Source organism: Oryx dammah, unplaced genomic scaffold (assembly GCF_014754425.2).
Source record: "Oryx dammah isolate SB20612 unplaced genomic scaffold, SCBI_Odam_1.1 HiC_scaffold_4, whole genome shotgun sequence".
Lineage (NCBI taxonomy): Eukaryota > Metazoa > Chordata > Mammalia > Artiodactyla > Bovidae > Oryx > Oryx dammah.
Window position 1 is genome coordinate 63,142,926 of NW_024070188.1, and position 19,852 is coordinate 63,162,777.

Consider the following 19,852-nt stretch of genomic DNA (forward strand, 5'->3'; position numbering starts at 1 on the left):
TAGACCTTTGGCATCAAAGTGATGTCTCTGCTTTTTAATACACTCTCTAGGTTTGTCATGGCTTTCCTTCCAAGGAGCAAGCTAAGAGTTATGTGTTTGCCAAGGAAGAGAGTTTATTTTTTTTATTATTTTTTTTCCAAGTGTTTTATTTTTATTTTTTTTAGTAAAACTCTGTATGTTTTATTTTATTTTATTTTTTTTTATTTATTTATTTTTTATTTTACTTTACAATTCTGTATTGGTTTTGCCATACATTGACATGAATCCACCACAGGTGTACGTGTGTTCCCAAACATGAACCCCCCCTCCCACCCTCCTCCCCACAGCATCTCTCTGGGTCATCCCCGTGTACCAGCCCTAAGCGTGCCGTATCCTACATCGGACATAGACTGGCAATTCGATTCTTACATGATATTATACATGTTTCAATGCCATTCTCCCAAATCATCTCAACCTCTCCCTCTCCCTCTGAGTCCAAAAGTCCGCTATACACATCTGTGTCTTTTTTGCTGTCCTGCATACAGGGTCATCATTGCCATCTTTCTAAATTCCATATATATGTGTTAGTATACTGTATTGGTGTTTTTCTTTCTGGCTTACTTCACTCTGTATAATTGGTTCCAGTTCATCCATCTCATCAGAACTGATTCAAATGTATTCTTTTTAACGGCTGAGTAATACTCCATTGTGTATATGTACCACAGCTTTCTTATCCATTCGTCTGCTGATGGCCATCTAGGTTGTTTCCATGTCCTGGCTATTATAAACAGTGCTGCAATGAACATTGGGGTACATGTGTCTCTTTCAATTCTGGTTTCCTCAGTGTGTATGCCCAGCAGTGGGAAGGAAGAGAGTTTAGAAGAGAAGATAAGAATAAGAATGGTTTGGTTATTTGTTCAAGCAAATTAGCTAAGTTCATCATAATTTAATATTTACATGTGGATATCACTGGTATAGTATGTTCTAGAAAGAGGTGCAAAGGGCCCATCTGATGTATATAATGAATATTAAACTTGTGGCAACAAATAAAGACCAAAAAGAACCCAAGACTGATCATAAACCAATTAGTAGTTTGCAGTGTTTTCCAAACTGGGAAGTCATGAGCTCTAGAAAAATCCGTTGACTAAAAAAAGACAAAAACTCTCAGAATAGCTGTTTGCGAGAATTGGGATAAATTGAGCCAGAAAGTGATTGACCAAAATGTTCATTCAGGATTTTCCATAAGATGGTGCAGAAAAACCCAAATGAACTTTTTGGCCAACCCCCAAAATCAATTTAAATTGTAAGTGGTAGAATTTCCACACACTAAAATAATTTGATTCATTGTCTTTGGATCAAAATAAAGATTTGGGTTGCTGTGCACCTAAAACATTGTAAGTCAACTACACTTAAATTAAAAATATATCTATATATAGATTATAGATAAAACCTTTAGAACAGTGAGAAAAAAAAAAAAAAAAAGATTGGGGTTGTGACTCAACTCCTCCATTGTTCCCTTCAATCCAGGCTCTCTGAAGCCCAGTGAAGGCTTAGTGGCTCACCCTAGGTCCTCTCTGAAAGTTCTGCATTCTAGATCTGAGGCTTTTGGAGCAGAGTGATGTAGGAATTCTTAGTTGTATCCACAAGGCATGGGTATCAGTGACCTAAAAGTGGTTCCCAACAGGGGAGCATTTTGTCTCCTAGGGAATATTTGACCATGTCTGGAGACATTTTTGGTTGTCACAATTAGGGAAGAGAGTCACTGTCATCTAGAGAGTGAGGGCCAGTGATGCTGCTAAACAGCCACCAATACACAGGACAGTCCCAAAATGTCAATAGTGCTGAGGTTGAGCAAATTTGATCAAGATAAGAAAAAAAAATGCGTATCTTTGACATCCGCATTTTAAATTTAGAAAAGATGTCCTCTAAAATTCTATGTTGACTTTTGTGGTACCTGATCTCGCTCTCTCTAAAGACGTGTATTCTGCATTCTGCTGTCTGCAGAAGACTGAGCCTGCTTTGTTGTTTGTACGGGGACTGTAAGGAAAAAAAATGTGTTTCTATTCATGGCTGGGGTACACTTCCAGCAGTTCATACTCATCAGGCTACATTCCTAGGAGGTAGACAAGCCCTACACCCAAGAGAAAGGCATTTGATGTCAGTTTTCTGTGCTTATCACTGAATTTTCCACCTTTGTTTTTGCTGAATTTGACAGAGGGAAAAAAAGAACTGGGCTGTTTCTCAAGAAAAGGAATTATGCAAATATGTTTAAGTGTATGAATTTTTAAGCCAATATACATGAGAGTCCAGAAGGCAATGTACATTAAGTAACACAGCTAAATTTTCAGCCAGAACCAGAGCTGGGGTTTGAAATGTGCCTGGCATCAGGGGTTTCCAGAGTTCTCTCCAAGCAAGGGAAGGATAAGGCCTCTGTGGGCTGCACTCAAAATTCTGAGTTACTTTTTTGAGCTACAGTAGGTTACTTGGTTTGACTTATAAATAACATCTGATATTTGGAAAAGTGAAACTACCATCACCTCAAAGTATATATGTATAAATTAAGTACTTTATGTATATTTCAATGGCTTGAGAAAGAGGGAAAGAAGGTTCCTTGTTCATTCAGCAAGCCTCCCTGTTCCTGGTGTGCTTTAGTAGGTTGACTCTCCCAAATAAACTCACTTCTTGATGGTCTCCTTGTCTTCCTCCCTGTGTTTTTCATTCCTTAATTATATGCGTTGTTGTTGTTCAGTTGCTAAGTCATGTCCGATTCTTGGCAACCTCATGGACTGCAGGATGGCCAGGCTTCCCTGTCCTTTACTATCTCCTGGAGTTTGCTCAAACTCATGTCCATTGAGTCGATGATGCTATCCAACCAACCATCTCATCCTCTGTTGCTTTCTTCTCCTCTTGCCCTCAATCTTTCCCAGCATGAGAGTCCTTTGCAATGAGTCAGCTCTTCACATCAGGTGGCCAAAGTACTGGAGCTTCAGCATCAGTCCTTCCAATGAATATTCAGGACTAATTTCCTTTAGGATTGATTGGTTGGATTTCCTTGCTGTCCAAGAGGCTCTCAAGAGTCTTCTCCAACACAACAGTTCAAAAGTGTCAGTTCTTCAGTGCTCAGCCTTCTTCATGGTCCAGCTCTCACAATCATACATGACTACTGGAAAAACTATAGCTTTGACTATTCTGACCTCAGCAAAGTGATGTCTCTGCTTTTTAATACATTGTCTAGAAATTTGTCACAGCTTTTCTTCCAAGGAGCAAGTGTCTTTTAATTTCATGGCTGCAGTCATTGTCAGCAGTGATTTTGGAGCCCAAGAAAATAAAATCTGCCACTATTTCCGTTTGCTTGCCATCTGTTTGCCATGAAGTGATGGGACTGGAGGCCATGATCTTAGTTTTTGAGTGTTGAGTTTTAAGCCAGCTTTTTCACTACCCTCTTTCTTCTTCATCAAGAGGCTCTTTAGTTTCTCTTCGCTTTCTGCCATAAGGGTGGTGTCTTCTGTGTATCTGAGGTTGTTGATTACAACATATTAAATTCAGAGTTCCATTAAAGATGAGTATAGCATTACAAATGTACTATATTGTTAGACCCTGATGACACTCTTGACAATACGGTGTATTTTCTCAGTCATAACAACTCCTCACAATTTATTGTAATCCCTTATTTTGTTACTGTCTTCAAAACCCAATGTTAGCTTTATGGAGCTCAGGGATCATCAAGATATCTTCTTTAAATTTACTCCTGTGCACCCAATACCTAATACTGTATCTGACCATTAGTGCATCACACCTCAGTGAGTATTTATGTAATAAAAGAATGGCAGCCCAAGTAATGCAGCCCGAGGTAGAGGTGAAGTGGCATGCAGTTGCTATCTAGTAACTTTAAGAATCATTTCTTTACTCCTGCATCCCCTGGAAATGGTCCCGTAAAGGACTTATATACAACAACTTTAACAGAAATGAGCTCTTGGACCCAGAAGTGGTACATGTTACCAGTTACTGTGTTGAATGCAAAAAAAAAAAAAAAAATTTCTCAGAGCAGAGAGTGACAGATGTTCTATAAGTCTCATCAGAGATGCCCTTTAGTTTGTAGGGGTGATTTTCTCCCTGCCCTGCCTGGAGGTCCTGTCAAATAGCTGGACATCCTGAATGGGGGCTCCCTAAATTCTCATTGCCCTAACCAGGTCATCTGACACTCTAGTATCATTACCTATGTGGTTGCACAAGCTGTCACAGTCACACCACCTGGATTTTGCCCGTTACACCACCTGGATCTGACGTTTGGATTCTCAGAACAATTTCCTTTTGTGCTGCCAAGCTGTCTTATCACACTCTCGACACATTTTACAGTAATGTGTACACATTTGCAAGTCCTGCTGAAACTCTGTGAGGTTGATTACTCCTACGGACAGTGCATAGGAGGAACTGAGCTTAGACTGGAACTCACCATACCTCCCAGAGCCCTACATGGTGCTGTAAACATGGTGGGCATCAGAAAGTTAGACCTCACTACTAAGGAGCTTATATTAGTGGGAGTTGCAGAGGGCATGCAGATTTTAAGTGGTGTATCTAAACTTCTCCAGATCTACCCATTCTGGGATGACCACATCTGTAATGTTTTATGTGATGGATTTTTGAACAAGGTTTATCTTCTTCAAAGCATGTTACTTTATTAGTATCTAATATAAAGCTTTATGAAATATAGGGGAATATGAGAGACTTCAACTAGATTGATTAGAATTAGAAGAGAATCGGTGGGCAGAACAGTGATTAGATGGCACCCAGATTTCATGTATAGTGACCATTTCTATTTGTGAATTCCCTGCATTCCTTCAACAAATGCACTCCAGTTAATTCATTGCCATTGGAATGACTAGGATCTGTCTTTAATTCATCTATGTCATATTGTTTGCTTTATCACCCTGATTTCCAGTTTCCCTCAGTACATCTAGTTTTAGTTGTGATTTGTTGCCCTGACCAGCCCTAAAATAATATGTGCAAAACACTTAAAAGGGGTATTTAAGTTGATGTGTGATAAGGTTCCTGCTATCCTTTTTAGCATCATCTCCAGCCTCTGTCTTCACACCTCATTCCTTTATTCTCACCATTTCCTTTGCTTGGTACCTCTGTCCCTCCCTTTTCTCTCCTGTATCAGTGCTTTGCTCACATTATCTCATCTGTGATTCTGTTCTCCAAAACTGAGATGTCTTGTAACCTTCAAAACTATTATATACCTCATGGTTGCAATTGCACTTACTAAGTCAGCCATGAAGTATAGTTGTACAAGCATTCATTTGCCCAATAGTTTGTGAGGTTGTTTTTATGGTAAAAATGGTGTTTGCTTTGTATTTGTGACCCCACAGCAATTAGAACCTTGGCAAATATTCCTTGAATTGATTTGGGACCTGAAAGAGAAAACACTAAGGAGAGAGAAAGTGGAGCTGGATTAGATGATGAGGGCTTTGGACCATAGGAATGGGGGCAGTGATATATAGTAGGAAAGATTTATGATTTTGAATGTGGATGATCTATTTTTTTTCACTTAAAATGTATGTAATTTACATTGAAATGGCTGCCATGAGTTCCATCAAATGGAGACTTGTTTATTAATCTCTATGAGAAAACATCCTGGAGATACATATATTGAATGTACTCTTTTTTTAAAAAAAAAGTCATTTAATTAATTTTTCCTCTAAATATTCTTATGAGGTAGGATGGGAATTTTAAAGATAAAGAGCTAGAGGACGTAGGCAAAGTCACAGCAATTAAATATTAAATTACATGCCTCAGTCATGTTACTAAAACACTTATGTTTTAACCCTGATCTCACAGCCCCTGCTCTGTCATGATCACAGTCACAAGGCAGTATGAGCCTGATGGGAAAACCTTAATCTTGATGATTAGGTGCCCTTGGGAGAGAATTAATCCAGGGTTTTCCTGATTAGAGGTGCATACCTGTGATCTTGTACTTGTCATCACTATCAATCCACTTCTCTCTCTGTTCCTCATGTGGCTGCATTTCCAGATTCTTATCACTTGTGCCCAGGGCTTGCAATAAATCAGCTTCTCATTCTCCTTTCCAGTCTCGTCTCTTTTCTCCAGGGTTTCTATGCACGTTTTAATTTGAAGAATTGTTTCTTGTACATAGTAGCCATTCAGTTATTGTTTTTTAATTATTGGGATTTTTATTAGCCTCTGTAAGGATCTTTCCCTTTTTGTGGAAGGTTTCCCCCGCCTGCTTTCTGCATCCCCTTGGCTTCTTTATGGAGGCAGTACCAGCAAGCTCGATTGCAAGACACCGCCTATCACTCAAGTTCCTGCTGTTCGTGATAATGTAGTCAATATGCTTTAATGACCCTGTGAGGGATGTATTTTTAACGGAATTGCCCTCAATATTTAGGTGCTCCTGTTTGCCTTGAGGCCAACGTGCTCAGAATATGAATCTAAACTACTTACCCTTTCATTATGCAGTGGAAGGCAGACAGTTTAAATTAATTTGCTGTTGCCCTAAATTTCCTACACCCGGTCTGTGTTTGAATCCAGTGAATTAGTGCTTGCAGGCATTGGGTTTCTCCACGTATCATTTTCAACAAGTCACTTCTGTCTGCTGCATCATCCTTGCTAGACACTGGAGCTCTTTACATGTCTTGTCTTTATATGTCATGGGAGTCCAGGGGCACCATCAGCCCTGGAGTTAAAGCCTCCTCTGCTTCCAGCAAAGCAGGCTGCATGAGCTTAAGGGGCCAGCTTCATTAATGTGCTTCACTTTCATTATTTTTCTTGTTTTTAGTTTTTGCATAGAATTCAGTGAGTCTTTGGTTTTTAGTGGCCAGACATTAGGTGTGAAGAGCCTTTTTTCAAAGATCTTTTGAACAGGATCAGCCTTGGCTGGGTGCAGAGGTCCTCAGCTTCCTTCAGACTGTTGCAAAGGGCCTCCCTCTACACTTGCTGGCTCCCCTGTGGCAGAGAGAGTCCAGTCTCCTTGTTCACCTGATAAGCTTGATTAGCAAATATGCCAACTCAGTGCACTTCCTGAAGATCTTACCATAGACTCTGCTCCCACTTCCTCCAGCCACTGTTGTAAAAAGCAGCACCTGCTCACAGAAAACTGGGTTGATTTTTGAAAACTTCTTTCCAGATCTACCCTTGTGCACCTTGTCTGAATGCACAGAACAATGGAAGCCAAGAAGTTGATTGTTGGTCCTATAAATGATATTATTTTTTGTTTCTTAATTAATTTTTTTATTGGAGTATAGTGATTTACAGTGTGGTTAGTGTCTGTTGTATAGCGCAGTGAGTCAGTTATACATTCACATCTACTATTTTTTAGATTCTGTTCCCATATAAGTCATTACAGAATATTGAATAGAGTTCCTGTGCTATTCAGTTGGTCCTTATTAATTATCTATTCTATATATAGTAGTGTGTATATGTCAGTCCCAGTCTCCCAATAGATCCCTTCCCCCTCTCTCCCCTCAGTAACCACAAGTTTATTTTCAACATCTGTGACTCAGCTTCTGTTTTGTAAATAGATTCATTTGTACCATTTCTTTAGATTCTACATATAAGTGATATCATATAATATTTATCTTTCTCTGACTCACTTCACGCAATATGATGGGCTATAGGCCCTTCCATGTTGCAAATGTCATTATTTCATTCTTTTTATGTCTAAGTAATATTCCATTGTAAATAGTTAAAAAGCCAAGAGCCCAGATGGGCCAATTTACCTCCCTAGACCACCACTTTCACCAGGCACTCTCTCATACCCCCTACTTAACCGCCATGAAACATGGCATAGAAAAAAGAAATATCTCAAGAAAGAGAAGCCATTCAAGGCAATAAGAAATCATAGTAAGAAAGCCTCATATGAGAAAGCCTTGAAGACCTTTCAGACGCCCAGTGGATGTTATAGTCTGATGGAAAGATTATAACCAGTAATTTATGAAACTGGTGCTTGTTTTGAAGCAAGTGAAACAAGAAGCTGTGCGAGAGGCCATTTCAGAGAGTGTGTTCAGGGAGGGCCACATGCCTTAGGGGTGACATTTGAGCTGAAACTGCAAAGAAGCCAACAGATGACCCATGTGAGGAACAAGCATGGGAAGAGTGGAGGACCGGAGGGTGTCAGGCAGAGGTACCATCAAGTACAGAGACACTAGAAGACACGGCCTCACCCCAGGCCAAATTAGGACCTGGTGGCATTGGTGTCCTCAGCTTTCATCCCTTCTTGCATACCAGACCCCGACCCCGTCATCACACAAAAGAAAGCCTTTTCCCATGAGGCCATGGGGTAGTATTTCCCACAATGCCTCTTTCTCAGCCAGCGTGGCTTTCAGATGCTTTTTATCTGGAGTTGACTCTTGGCTATCAGGTGCCTTAAGGAGCAAAAGATGGAGGAGCAGACCCACAGTGAAGTTATCTAACCTTGTGACTAAAATTGGCAAGAATTCCCTTTTTCCTTCTTTAATTATATACCTATTTGCTTTCTCTGAAGGTGTGACTGTTCCTAGGGCTGGCCTGGCTAGTAACTAAGACTGAGAGATTAGGAGAGGTTCTTTGTTCCATGGGACAGTTGTGCTTTTTGAGGTACTGACGAGCAGTACGTCCTAATTTAGGCAAATATGCCAGGCTTTGTTGCTCTTTCATGAGTTAGGGAGAACCAGATGAGAAACGTCCTCTGAGGCTGCCACTGACGAGCTGAGCTGCAGACCAGTCATGGCTGTAGGGTTTGGGGATAGAGGAGCAGACACCAGCAATTTCTCGTCTGGGACCACCAGCGAGATAATGTGTACCATCAGAAGCCAGATGGACAGGGGAGAGGCTAGCCTCTTATCTGAAAATGCCCTGAGCTTCTATTGATCTAGTCCCTAATAGCTCTACAAGTAGAAAGTGGGATTTTTAATGGTCCTTAAAGATCTTGTAAATGTCATCAACTCATTGTCTATGTAACTTGGAGAATAATGGGAACTTGGGACTAATAAATAAGCCCCGGGCAGTGTTCTGAGGGAGGTAAAGCAAGAAAGAAGAAAGTGCTCATAAAATACTGTCTAATCCCATGTGGATCTGAGAAGTGACAGGAACAGAAAAATATAGTGATACTTGAGTCTAGAAAGATATAGAGACAGTATTACATAGTCGGGCAGGGCATGGGGTCAGATTACTTGGGTTCAGATTCAGCTCTGCTGCTGGTACGTGTGTGACTTTGGGCTTATTTAATGGTTTTGAGCTTCAGTTTCCTTACCAGTAAAATAAGGCCAGTAGTAATGACACTAAAAAATCAATTTAGGTAATTCATGTTCAGGACCTAGCACTGAGCCTGATTTTCTTTATTACTAGACAGACCTCCTGGAGTTGTTGAGGAAAGCCATCTCTGGCTAGTCTTAGAATGGTTCTTTCCTTGGGGAGAAGTTTTCAGCCTTTACTTTATTAGTCTCTATTTTATTGGGCAATGTGTGACCACTAATTAGAGGGCAGTGAGTGGAATAGAAACAAACATGAAATAAAGCAAAGAGCAAAAAAAAGTCATAAAACTGCGTAAGTGGCATGCAAAATGGAAATTTATTTCTAGAATTCTAATCCCTTATCTTTTTCTTCCTCCCCTACTTCGTGGCTCTTAAAGGTTTTACTCTGCATAACCTACACTCCAACCTTTGACCTGAATGGGAGTGCAGTGCTGAAGATCGCTGAGGTAAGTACTCGCTCGCCTCGACCCTCAAGCGTTGCTTGTTTGTGCTGTCTGCTCACAGCTGCTTTACCCCAACCTGGGAAAAATGCTGGGGTGGAGCTGAGCTGCAGCAGTGGGGTGAGCCCTTCTCTGATCATTACTGTGGGGAATTTTCACTAAGGAGTTGATCTGTGGGAAGCAGGCTCTGTGGGCCACTCTGTCAGTGCTCTGCATGCTCTGGTTTGCTTGACCTGAGGCTTTAACCATGGAAATAACAGTACTGGTTCTCCTGGCACTGCTATACCTAGGTATTACACTCACTGTCTTTCCTAAGATTAATTGAAGAAGATTTGATCTTTTTAAAAAATAGGTTTTAAAAAACCAAGTATGAGATTTAGGGACGATGTTTATTGATTCAGTGGCATCCCTGTCTCCTAAACTCTGATGAACGCATTTTATAACAATCGTTGGAAAACCTTCTCTTTTCCATCTGTATTGCAGCCTAGAGTAATGTGTACCTTCAGCACTCCCAAGAGTATGTCCAACAGAAAGCTTGGCTTCCTGAATGTGTGGCGTATGACTTTGGCTTTTGGACACGGCATCATTCCAAAGCCATACTTTAATATGCTTAAAATAAATTTCCTTCCACCTCTTGGAAAGGATATCTTCAGGATTTGTGTGTTCTGACAAGAGTACACATGCAGACCTCAATGAGCCAATGATATTCTGAACTCTGAAATTATGCAGAAAAAGAAAACCTAGCTCTCAGCAGTCACCGGTATTTTTTTAAACTGTAATGATTACCATTTACTGAGTATTCCAGGTAGATGCTTAGCACTTTGGACACGTTTTCTTTTTTTCCTCTTTTTCTCATCGTTGAGGTATAATCTGCAAAATGTTCAATGTTTCGATATGCATATACATTGTGAAATAATTGCCACAGTCAAGCTAATTAATATATCCCTCCTTATACATAGTGAACATTATCATGAGTAGGATATATGACTGATACCTGATCTTTTGTGGTATTGTGTGGCATTGACTGAAAATTGAGAAAATTATTTTTGAGCAGGTAGGTCATTTTATATGTCAGTCAAAAGAAAAATAGACAGCTGACCCCTCACTACAATATAAATCAGTTCTCAAATGTGTATTTAAGTAGGTAGAAAGAATATTTTTCATTACCATATTTGTATGTTTCACTCTATATAACTAAATAAATAGAATAGCTGTCAATATTTTTAGTTGAATTTTAAGAGATACCAGTGAGTGATCTTATCATTTGTAGGTTTGGGTTTTTTTTTTTTTTAATTAGCTGTGGTAAGAACCTTTAACATGAGATCTTAACACACTTTGAAGTGTACAACTCAGGAACATTGACCATAGTGCAATGTTGTATAGCAGAACTCTAGAACGTTCTCATCTTGCATAACTGAAACTTTATACACATTGAACAGTAACTCTCCATCTCCCCTTCCCCCTGGCCCCCCAGCAATCACCGTTCTATTCTCTGTTTCTAGGGGTGTAACTATTTTAGATACCCCACACTGGTTTGCTTTTTTTTTTTTAAGGTTTAAATTTATTTATTTTTTATTTTACTTTACAATTCTGTATTGGTTTTGCCATACATTGACATGAATCCACCACGGGTGTACATGCGTTCCCAAACATGAACCCCCCTCCCACCCCCCTCCCCACAACATCTCTCTGGGTCATCCCCGCGTACCAGCCCCAAGCATGCCATATCCTGCATCTGACATAGACTGGCAATTCGATTCTTACATGATATTATACATGTTTCAATACCATTCTCTCAAGTCATCTCACCCTCTCCCTCTCCCACTGAGTCCAAAAGTCCATTATACACATCTGTGTCTTTTTGCTGTCCTGCATACAGGGTCATCATTGCCATCTTTCTAAATTCCATATATATGTGTTAGTATACTGTATTGGTGTTTTTCTTTCTGGCTTACTTCACTCTGTATAATTGGCTCCAGTTTCATCCATCTCATCAGAACTGATTCAAATGTATTCTTTTTAATGGCTGAGTAATACTCCATTGCTGGAGAGGGTGTGGAGAGAAGGGAACCCTCCTACACTGTTGGTGGGAATGCAAACTAGTACAGCCACTATGGAGAACAGTGTGGAGATTCCTTAAAAAATTGCAAATAGAACTACCTTATGACCCAGCAATCCCACTGCTGGGCATACACACTGAGGAAACCAGAATTGAAAGAGACACATGTACCCCAATGTTCATCGCAGCATTGTTTATAATAGCCAGGACATGGAAACAACCTAGATGTCCATCAGCAGATGAATGGATAAGAAAGCTGTGGTACATATACACAATGGTTTGCTTTTAAAATGACAAATGTAGTGTTTGATCAGAGCAAGAAACAGGATTGGCATGTGAGACGCTTGTTGGTTCTTTGCTGTATGAAGGACAAGACAGGAGTTGCAGCGTGTCACTCACTGCCCAGCCCATCCCCTGCCGAGGAGGGAGGGAGGGAAGGAAGACAGGCTGTTGTAGGACCTTCAGGACTGGGCAGGCCACCAGGGGTTCCCAAGCTCCCTTTGAGAGGGCGGGTGCCTTTATCAACCTCACAGGGTTTTTGAATGAGAATCTGAAAAGATTTGTTATGTATCTCTTCGTGGTCAAAAAGTTCATTGGGGTTTATGTAAAAATAAAGGACACAGTTTTCATTTGCAGCAAGAACTTTATTGAACAACGGATTCACTGACTAAATTAATGTTTTGGCCAGCCCAACAATTTCTGAACAGCAGACTCACACTGCTATTGGCTACCCAAGTCAAGGGTGTTCTCAGTGGGGATCTGGAAGCCAAAGTAGAGACTCAGCAGGCCTTTCTAGATAGAATGACACATCAAAACACAGTGGTCTCAAACACACACACACACACTCACACACACATGGTGGTCTTTATAAGAACCTGTAAAGAAAAGATAATTGAAAAAAAAAACTCAACCCAAGAGCAATATACAGATAAAGGCATTGAGCGTGGTGGTGAGAGCGTGGGCTCCGGAGACTCGCTATGTTTGGATATAAATCCTGGCTCTCCTGCCTCCCAGCAGGGTTGCCTTGGATACCTCCCTGGATTTGTGTTTGTTCTGTGTGTAAAAGCAACGCTAACAGCACCTGTCTCGCTATCTCACATTGTGTGGTTGTGCCAGTTAGACACAAATAGCTTACAAATAGCTGTGAAAAGAAGAGCGGCGAAAAGCAAAGGAGAAAAGAAAAGATATAAGCACTGAATGCAGAGTTCCAAAGAATAGCAAGCAGAGATAAGAAAGCCTTCTTCAGCGATCAATGCAAAGAAATAGAGGAAAACAGCAGAATGGGAAAGACTAGAGATCTTTTCAAGAAAATTAGAGATACCAAGGGAACATTTCATGCAAAGATGGGCTCGATAAAGGACAGAAATGGTATGGACCTAACAGAAGCAGAAGATATTAAGACGAGGTGGCAAGAATACACAGAAGAACTGTACAAAAAAGATCTTCACAACCCAGATAATCATGATGATGTGATTACTAATCTAGAGCCAGACATCTTGGAATGTGAAGTCAAATGGGCCTTAGAAAGCATCACTACGAACAAAGCTAGTGGAGGTGATGGAATTCCAGTTGAACTGTTTCAAATCCTGAAAGATGATGCTGTGAAAGTGTTGCACTCAATATGCCAGCAAATTTGGAAAACTCAGCAGTGGCCACAGGACTGGAAAAGGTCAGTTTTCATTCCAATTCCAAACAAAGGCAATGCCAAAGAATGCTCAAACTACCGCAAAATTGCACTCATCTCACAGGCTAGTAAAGTAATGCTCAAAATTCTCCAAGCCAGGCTTCAGCAATACGTGAACCGTGAACTCACTGATGTTCAAGCTGGTTTTCAAAAAGGCAGAGGAACCAGAGATCAAATTGCCAACATCTGCTGGATCATGGAAAAAGTAAGAGAGTTCCAGAAAAACATCTATTTCTGCTTTATTGACTATGCCAAAGCCTTTGACTGTGTGTATCACAATAAACTGTGGAAAATTCTGAGAGAGATGGGAATACCAGACCACCTAACCTGCCTCTTGAGAAATCTGTATGTAGGTCAGGAAGCAACAGTTAGAACTGGACATGGAACAAGAGACTGGTTCCAAATAGGAAAAGGAGTATGTCAAGGCTGTATATTGTCACCCTGCTTATTTAACTTATATGCAGAGTACATCATGAGAAACGCTGGACTGGAAGAAACACAAGCTGGAATCAAGATTGCCGGGAGAAATATCAATAACCTCAGATATGCAGATGACACCACCATTATGGCAGAAAGTGAAGAGGAGCTAAAAAGCCTCTTGATAAAAGTAAAAGAGGAGAGCGAAAAAGTTGGCTTAAAGCTCAATATTCAGAAAACGAATATCATGGCATCTGGTCCCATCACTTCATGGGAAATAGATGGCGAAACAGTGGAAACAGTGTCCGACTTTATCTTTTGGGGCTCCAAAATCACTGCAGATGGTGACTGCAGCCATGAAATTAAAAGATGCTTACTCCTTGGAAGAAAAGTTATGACCAACCTAGATAGTATATTCAAAAGCAGAGACATTACTTTGCCGACTAAGGTCCGTCTAGTCAAGGCTATGGTTTTTCCAGTGGTCATGCATGGATGTGAGAGTTGAACTGTGAAGAAGACTGAGCACCGAAGAATTGATGCTTTTGAACTGTGGTGTTGGAGAAGACTCTTGAGAGTCCCTTGGACTGCAAGGAGATCCAAGCAGTCCATTCTAAAGGAGATCAACCCTGGGATTTCTTTGGAAGGAATGATGTTAAAGCTGAAACTCCAATACTTTGGCCACCTCATGCGAAGAGTTGACTCATTGGAAAAGACTGTGATGCTGGGAGGGATTGGGGGCAGGAGGAGAAGGGGACGACAGAGGATGAGATGGCTGGATGGCATCGTGGACTCGATGGACGTGAGTCTGAGTGAACTCCGGGAGATGGTGATGGACAGGGAGACCTGGGATGCTGCAATTCATGGGGTCGCAAAGAGTCGGACACGACTGAGCGACTGAACTGAACTGAACTGAACAGCACTTGTCTCGCTATCTCACACTGTGTGGTTGTGCCGGTTAGACAAGAAAAATAGAACCCATGTAAAAAGCTTTCAGTGCACGCGGCCATGTAGTAAATGCCGGGTCAAGGTTAGCTCCTCCTTTTCTGGAACAGCAGATTGATGACATCCAGGCTTCCGCTAAATAATGGTGATCAGGCCAGGACCCTAAAGGGATGGGTCATCGATGGGGCTAGCTTCCTGAGACCACAGTAGCAAGCTGACTCCCCCCACCTTCTTGTCCCACCTGCAGCCCACTGAGATCCCCCAGTTCGAAGAGTTTCTGGCAGAACATTAGCTTGATGGTCCCAAAGCAGGGGTCAGACCTTTGCAGAAAAATGCCTTACTTCCAGTGCTAGCTCTGACTTCTAGTTCAGGATGGGGGCTTGGGACTGTATTCCTCTGAAGGAAGGACTTGGTAAGGATCATAAAAGGAAACTTTTCATCAAGTATTTGATAGTGGGGGTCCTCCCTTGACAGTGTGCAGGGTTCCAGAGGATGTTTTTAGGCTATGCCTCTCGTACAGACCCAGCAGAAGGTCCTACCACCTCCCTGCCCATGCTGGACCTTAACAGCTGAGACTGCAGGTTCCCCCAGGCCTAGCTTCGATGCCCAACTCCTCTCTGGTGACTAGACACAGGGGCACATTGTCCAGCATCAGCAGGGGGATGGAGACTGCTTTGTAAGGACCATAATCATCACCACTTCAAAGTGCTTTTGATAGATGGCAGTGTGCAGAATAGCTCCTCTGTGCTACCCTGGACCTGGCATGGACACCAAGTTCAGGGCAGTAAGAATCCAGCTCTTGCAGCTGGCCAGTCCCTGGGGGAGGATGTCGACATGCCAGTCTGCCAAGAGAGGCAGTCATCCAGGAGCACCACGAGCAGGCAGGTGCCAGTGCTGGGGCCTCACTTAATCCAGCAGCCTCAATCAAAAGCCAGTAATAGAAACACCCTGGAAACTGTTCTCCTGCTGAGAACAGTGGATCTTTAATCACCAGGCTTGTACACTGCAACTCAGTGTACTTCCATCAGGTATTAGCTAAGAGTTCTGGGTTCACTGCTTGCTGTGGCCATTCCCTCTCAGAACTGATCATTCTGAGGAGGCTTGAAAGCATAACATCGCTTGTAGTAACAAGAGATAACTGCATGGGGCTTCCTTGGTGGCTCAGTGGTAAAGAATCCGCCTGCTAATGCAGGAGACCTGGGTTCGATCCCAGGTCCAGGAAGATCTCATGTGCTACAGAGCAGTTAAGCCCACAACTATTGAGCCTCTGCTCTAGAGCCTGAGAGCTGCAACTACTGAGCCCACATGCCACAACTACTGAACCTGAATGCCCTAGAGCCCATGCTCTGCAACAAGAGAAGAAGCCACTGCAACGAGAAACCCCGTGCACTGCGACTGTGGAGTAAGCCCTGCTTGTCATAACTAGAGAAAGCCCACACAGCAGTGAAGACCCAGCACAGCCAAAAATAAATAAACAATATAAAAAAGAGAAATGTGCCTATACTCAAAGTGTTACATGGCTGCTTTTAATACATATTTAGTGCTTACTCTCAGGGAAGGTGATGGCACCCCACTCCAGTACTCTCGCCTGGAAAACCCCATGGAGGGAGGAGCCTGGTAGGCTGCAGCCCATGGGGTCGCTAGGAGTCAGACACGACTGAGCGACTTCACTTTCACTTTTCACTTTCATGCATTGGAGAAGGAAATGGCAACCCACTCCAGTGTTCTTGCCTGGAGAATCCCAGGGACGGGGGAACCTGGTGGGCTGCCGTCTATGGGGTCGCACAGAGTTGGACACGACTGAAGTGACTTAGCAGCAGCAGCAGTGCTTACTCTCTCTGTGAAGCACCATTCTAAGAATTTTCCCTGTATTAAATCATATAAACTGCACAACAGTACTGTGAAGCAGGAGCTATTGATTATCCTTGTTTTACAGATAAGGCAGCTGGTACAGAGAGAGATCCACTAACTTTCCAAGCCACACACCTAGGAAGTGATAGAACCGGGAAGCAAGACTGGTTGGCGTGCCTGAGCTTTCAGTCTCTACATCCTATAGAACGTGTTTCATAGTCTGGTCATGGAAGAGCTACTTACAGGGACCCTTAACATTTAATCATGGAAGTTGGTGGTAATCCTCCAAGGGGCTGCCGCTCCATTCATCCAGACCACTCCCGGGGTGAGCAGTCTGCAGACACAGCATTGATCTTGCCTTTTATCTTTGAAATAGATCTTTTTATGAAGGGAATACTGTGCCTCAGTTCACTATAAACGACAACTGAAGATCAGAACAAAAGACAGGCTTCCACAAGGTTGCATAGGTTCCTAAACAAGGCTGGCTATTTTCAGTAGTTACTTGACTAAATTTTGACTTCTCTTTACCCTCCCAAAATGATTCTCTTATGTATGGGCTACTTACAGTTACATAACATTGGAGGCCCTACTTTTATGTTGGTGGTTTTCCTCAAAGCTACATATTTGAATCACCTGGCAAGTATTAGTGAAAATAAGATGCCTAGGGTCACCGCAGGAATTCTGAGTGTTTTGATCTTGAAGGGACCTGGGTGTACAAATTTTGTGAAGCCCCTGGTTGATCCCTGGGAAGGAAATGGCAACCCACTCCACTGTTCTTGCATGGAGAATCCCATGGACAGAGGAGCCTGGCAGGCTACAGTCCATGGGGTTGCAAAGAGTGGGAAACGACTGAGTGACTAACACCTGCACTCTTTTCCCTTTTACTGGCTGATTCTACTGGAGAAGTCAAGTTGAGACTCATTGCTCTGATAGTTACTGTTCTCTCCAACAAGCTGTGGTGTAAAACCATATTGAAAGGAGTTGTGAAGCTCTACAACCTCAAGTGTGATCCACTTGGCAGATGCCTGGGAGCTTATTAGAAATGCAGATCCTTGAACCCCAACCCAGACCTCTGAATAAGAATCTGCCTTGTAATAAGATACCCGCTGTGATTCATAAGGGTATTAAATTTTGAGAAGCATTGCCATAAGTGAATAATGGTATAATCTCATTAAAATGAGATCTAAAGATAGCGTTCTGCTAAGACCTAGGTGAGAGCGGTCATGCCTTTCTGCCATGGCGAATCGAGCCACCCCCATGAAGTAGGGACTCCCACCAGCTATAACATCCTCTTAATGGTGGCCACCCTGTAAGTGCAAGATTTTGATTCTTCTAATTTCCCTTGTCTTTCTTCATGTTCTGCTAAACCCTGTCCACATTTTCTCCTTCCCGTTTGTCATTGCTTGATATGTATCAAGCATATTTCTTAAATGCTTTTAATGATTTAATCTGCCACTGTTCCTTCTGAGGGTATGTTTTTGCCAATAAGGCCCACTGTTAACTTGTGAAAATATGCCTCCTACCCCAATCCATATTTATATAATCTGGCATAAGACAAGTATGGAGTAGATCTATTTATATGAAAAGCCTAAGAACAACTTATAAATATAAGTTTGTTGAAAAAAATTGCACAATGTGAGAGTTGGCAGTTAAGTATTATTTGGGGCAAAATGAGGACTGTAGCCTGGGACACAAAGTCTCAGATATCTCTGGGAAATTGTTCTGAGGAGGTGAGGTGAGGGGCTAAGATATATAGGAGTTTTGCAACAAAGGGCAGATAGTTGGGAACAGCAAAAGATTACTGTTAATTTAAAGAAACCAGTTATGTCAAGTTAAGGAATTTAGCGCTTTTCTAGGTATGGGAAGATGCTAGAGTCTGGGCTCACTGAATTCATTCGTTTGATAAGTGCCTCACCTATCTGGGGCCAGTATCCTGTGTTTCCACATCCTGAGTTTCCTTAGGGCTCACTGTGAGGAGTGACTCCAGTTTGATGGCTGCTAAATGGCAGGTGTTCAAGAGAATACCCCAGGGTTCACCAGGTCATCACCCGTGGTAGCTACAGTTGCCAGTCACTGTGACATCCTTGTTTAGTGATATGGCAGGAAGTATTCCATTTCTCAAGTTTATGGATCAGTAGTTACAGATAGTAGGTTATTAAATGAATGATGCTTGTGTAATTTAAGAAAGGATAGTAGTAGAATTATTTGAAATCATTGTTTACTTCAGATATGCCTGATAGGAATAAGCATTTTTCTTAATTTGCCTTCATTGTATATTTCCTGAAATTGGCGAAATAGCTTACAGCCCTTTGGATTTTCACCATGGAAATTGCTTAAGAAATAATTTTTCATCAACAAGAATAATTAACTACAAAGGAGACTGCCACAAAAATAATGGTATTCTGTAGACATAGTGAGACCCAGTGATTTTGCAGATTCTCACATGCTTTCCACCTGCTAATTTAGCCTTTGAAAAATCTGCAACTCTATTTTTAAAGCAGGACATTTCAGCCTAAAACTACCACTTAGCTCTTGGAAGCTTTCTTGATTGTAGTTTAATTTCTCATAAAAATAAGTCTTTCACTTAAAAAATCTTTTCTCCTATTGTCACTTTAGATATAGCTAGGGAAACAATTTATAAAAACACCTTAAAATAAATCATTTAAATCACCTGTGGAAATGTTGGGGGAAGAATTCACACATTCTTCTTTCTTACTCTGGTCTGCTTTGACTATTTACTGAAGAACAGTGCTTACCCTGGAACCTGTTGATCAGGAAATGAAATGTGTACTTAAGTATGAAAAATGATGTTGTTTTCCTAAGGTACTGCTGAAACTATAAAAGGATCATTAAGCACTGAAAATGTAAATAAGAAGGCAGCCTTCATTTGTGTGTCTAACTTTAACTTGCTTAATTAAATGGCAGTGATGACAGTTTTTCAGAATAGGGTCTTCTGTGATGCAGGAGGAATAAGAAATATGAAATGAATTTAGAATCGGACAGCTATGAAACAGCCAACATGTTTTCTGTTTAATTTCATGAATGATCATTACTGAAACTCCATATGGATACAAAATTCTTTTATTGGTTGAAAGCGAGACCCTTAGTATTTCTCTTACTATTATGTTCAAGTTAGCAGACATGTTGAGTGTTCTGAGGGTTCACTTCAGTTCAGTCGCTCAGTCGTGTCCAACTCTTTGCGACCCCATGAATCTCAGCACGCCAGGCCTCC

At 41.5% G+C, this 19,852-nt stretch overlaps 1 protein-coding gene across 1 annotated transcript in view; it reads left to right on the forward strand.

Annotated features, from left to right (window-relative positions):
• Nucleotides 1-19,852, forward strand: part of ARFGEF3 (ARFGEF family member 3) — a 174,175-nt gene that overhangs the window by 61,717 nt on the left and 92,606 nt on the right. Inside the window, exon 5 of the mRNA XM_040239099.1 lies at nt 9,605-9,673. Within this exon, the coding sequence (XP_040095033.1) occupies nt 9,605-9,673 (69 nt within the window). The remainder of the gene's footprint in view (nt 1-9,604; nt 9,674-19,852) is intronic.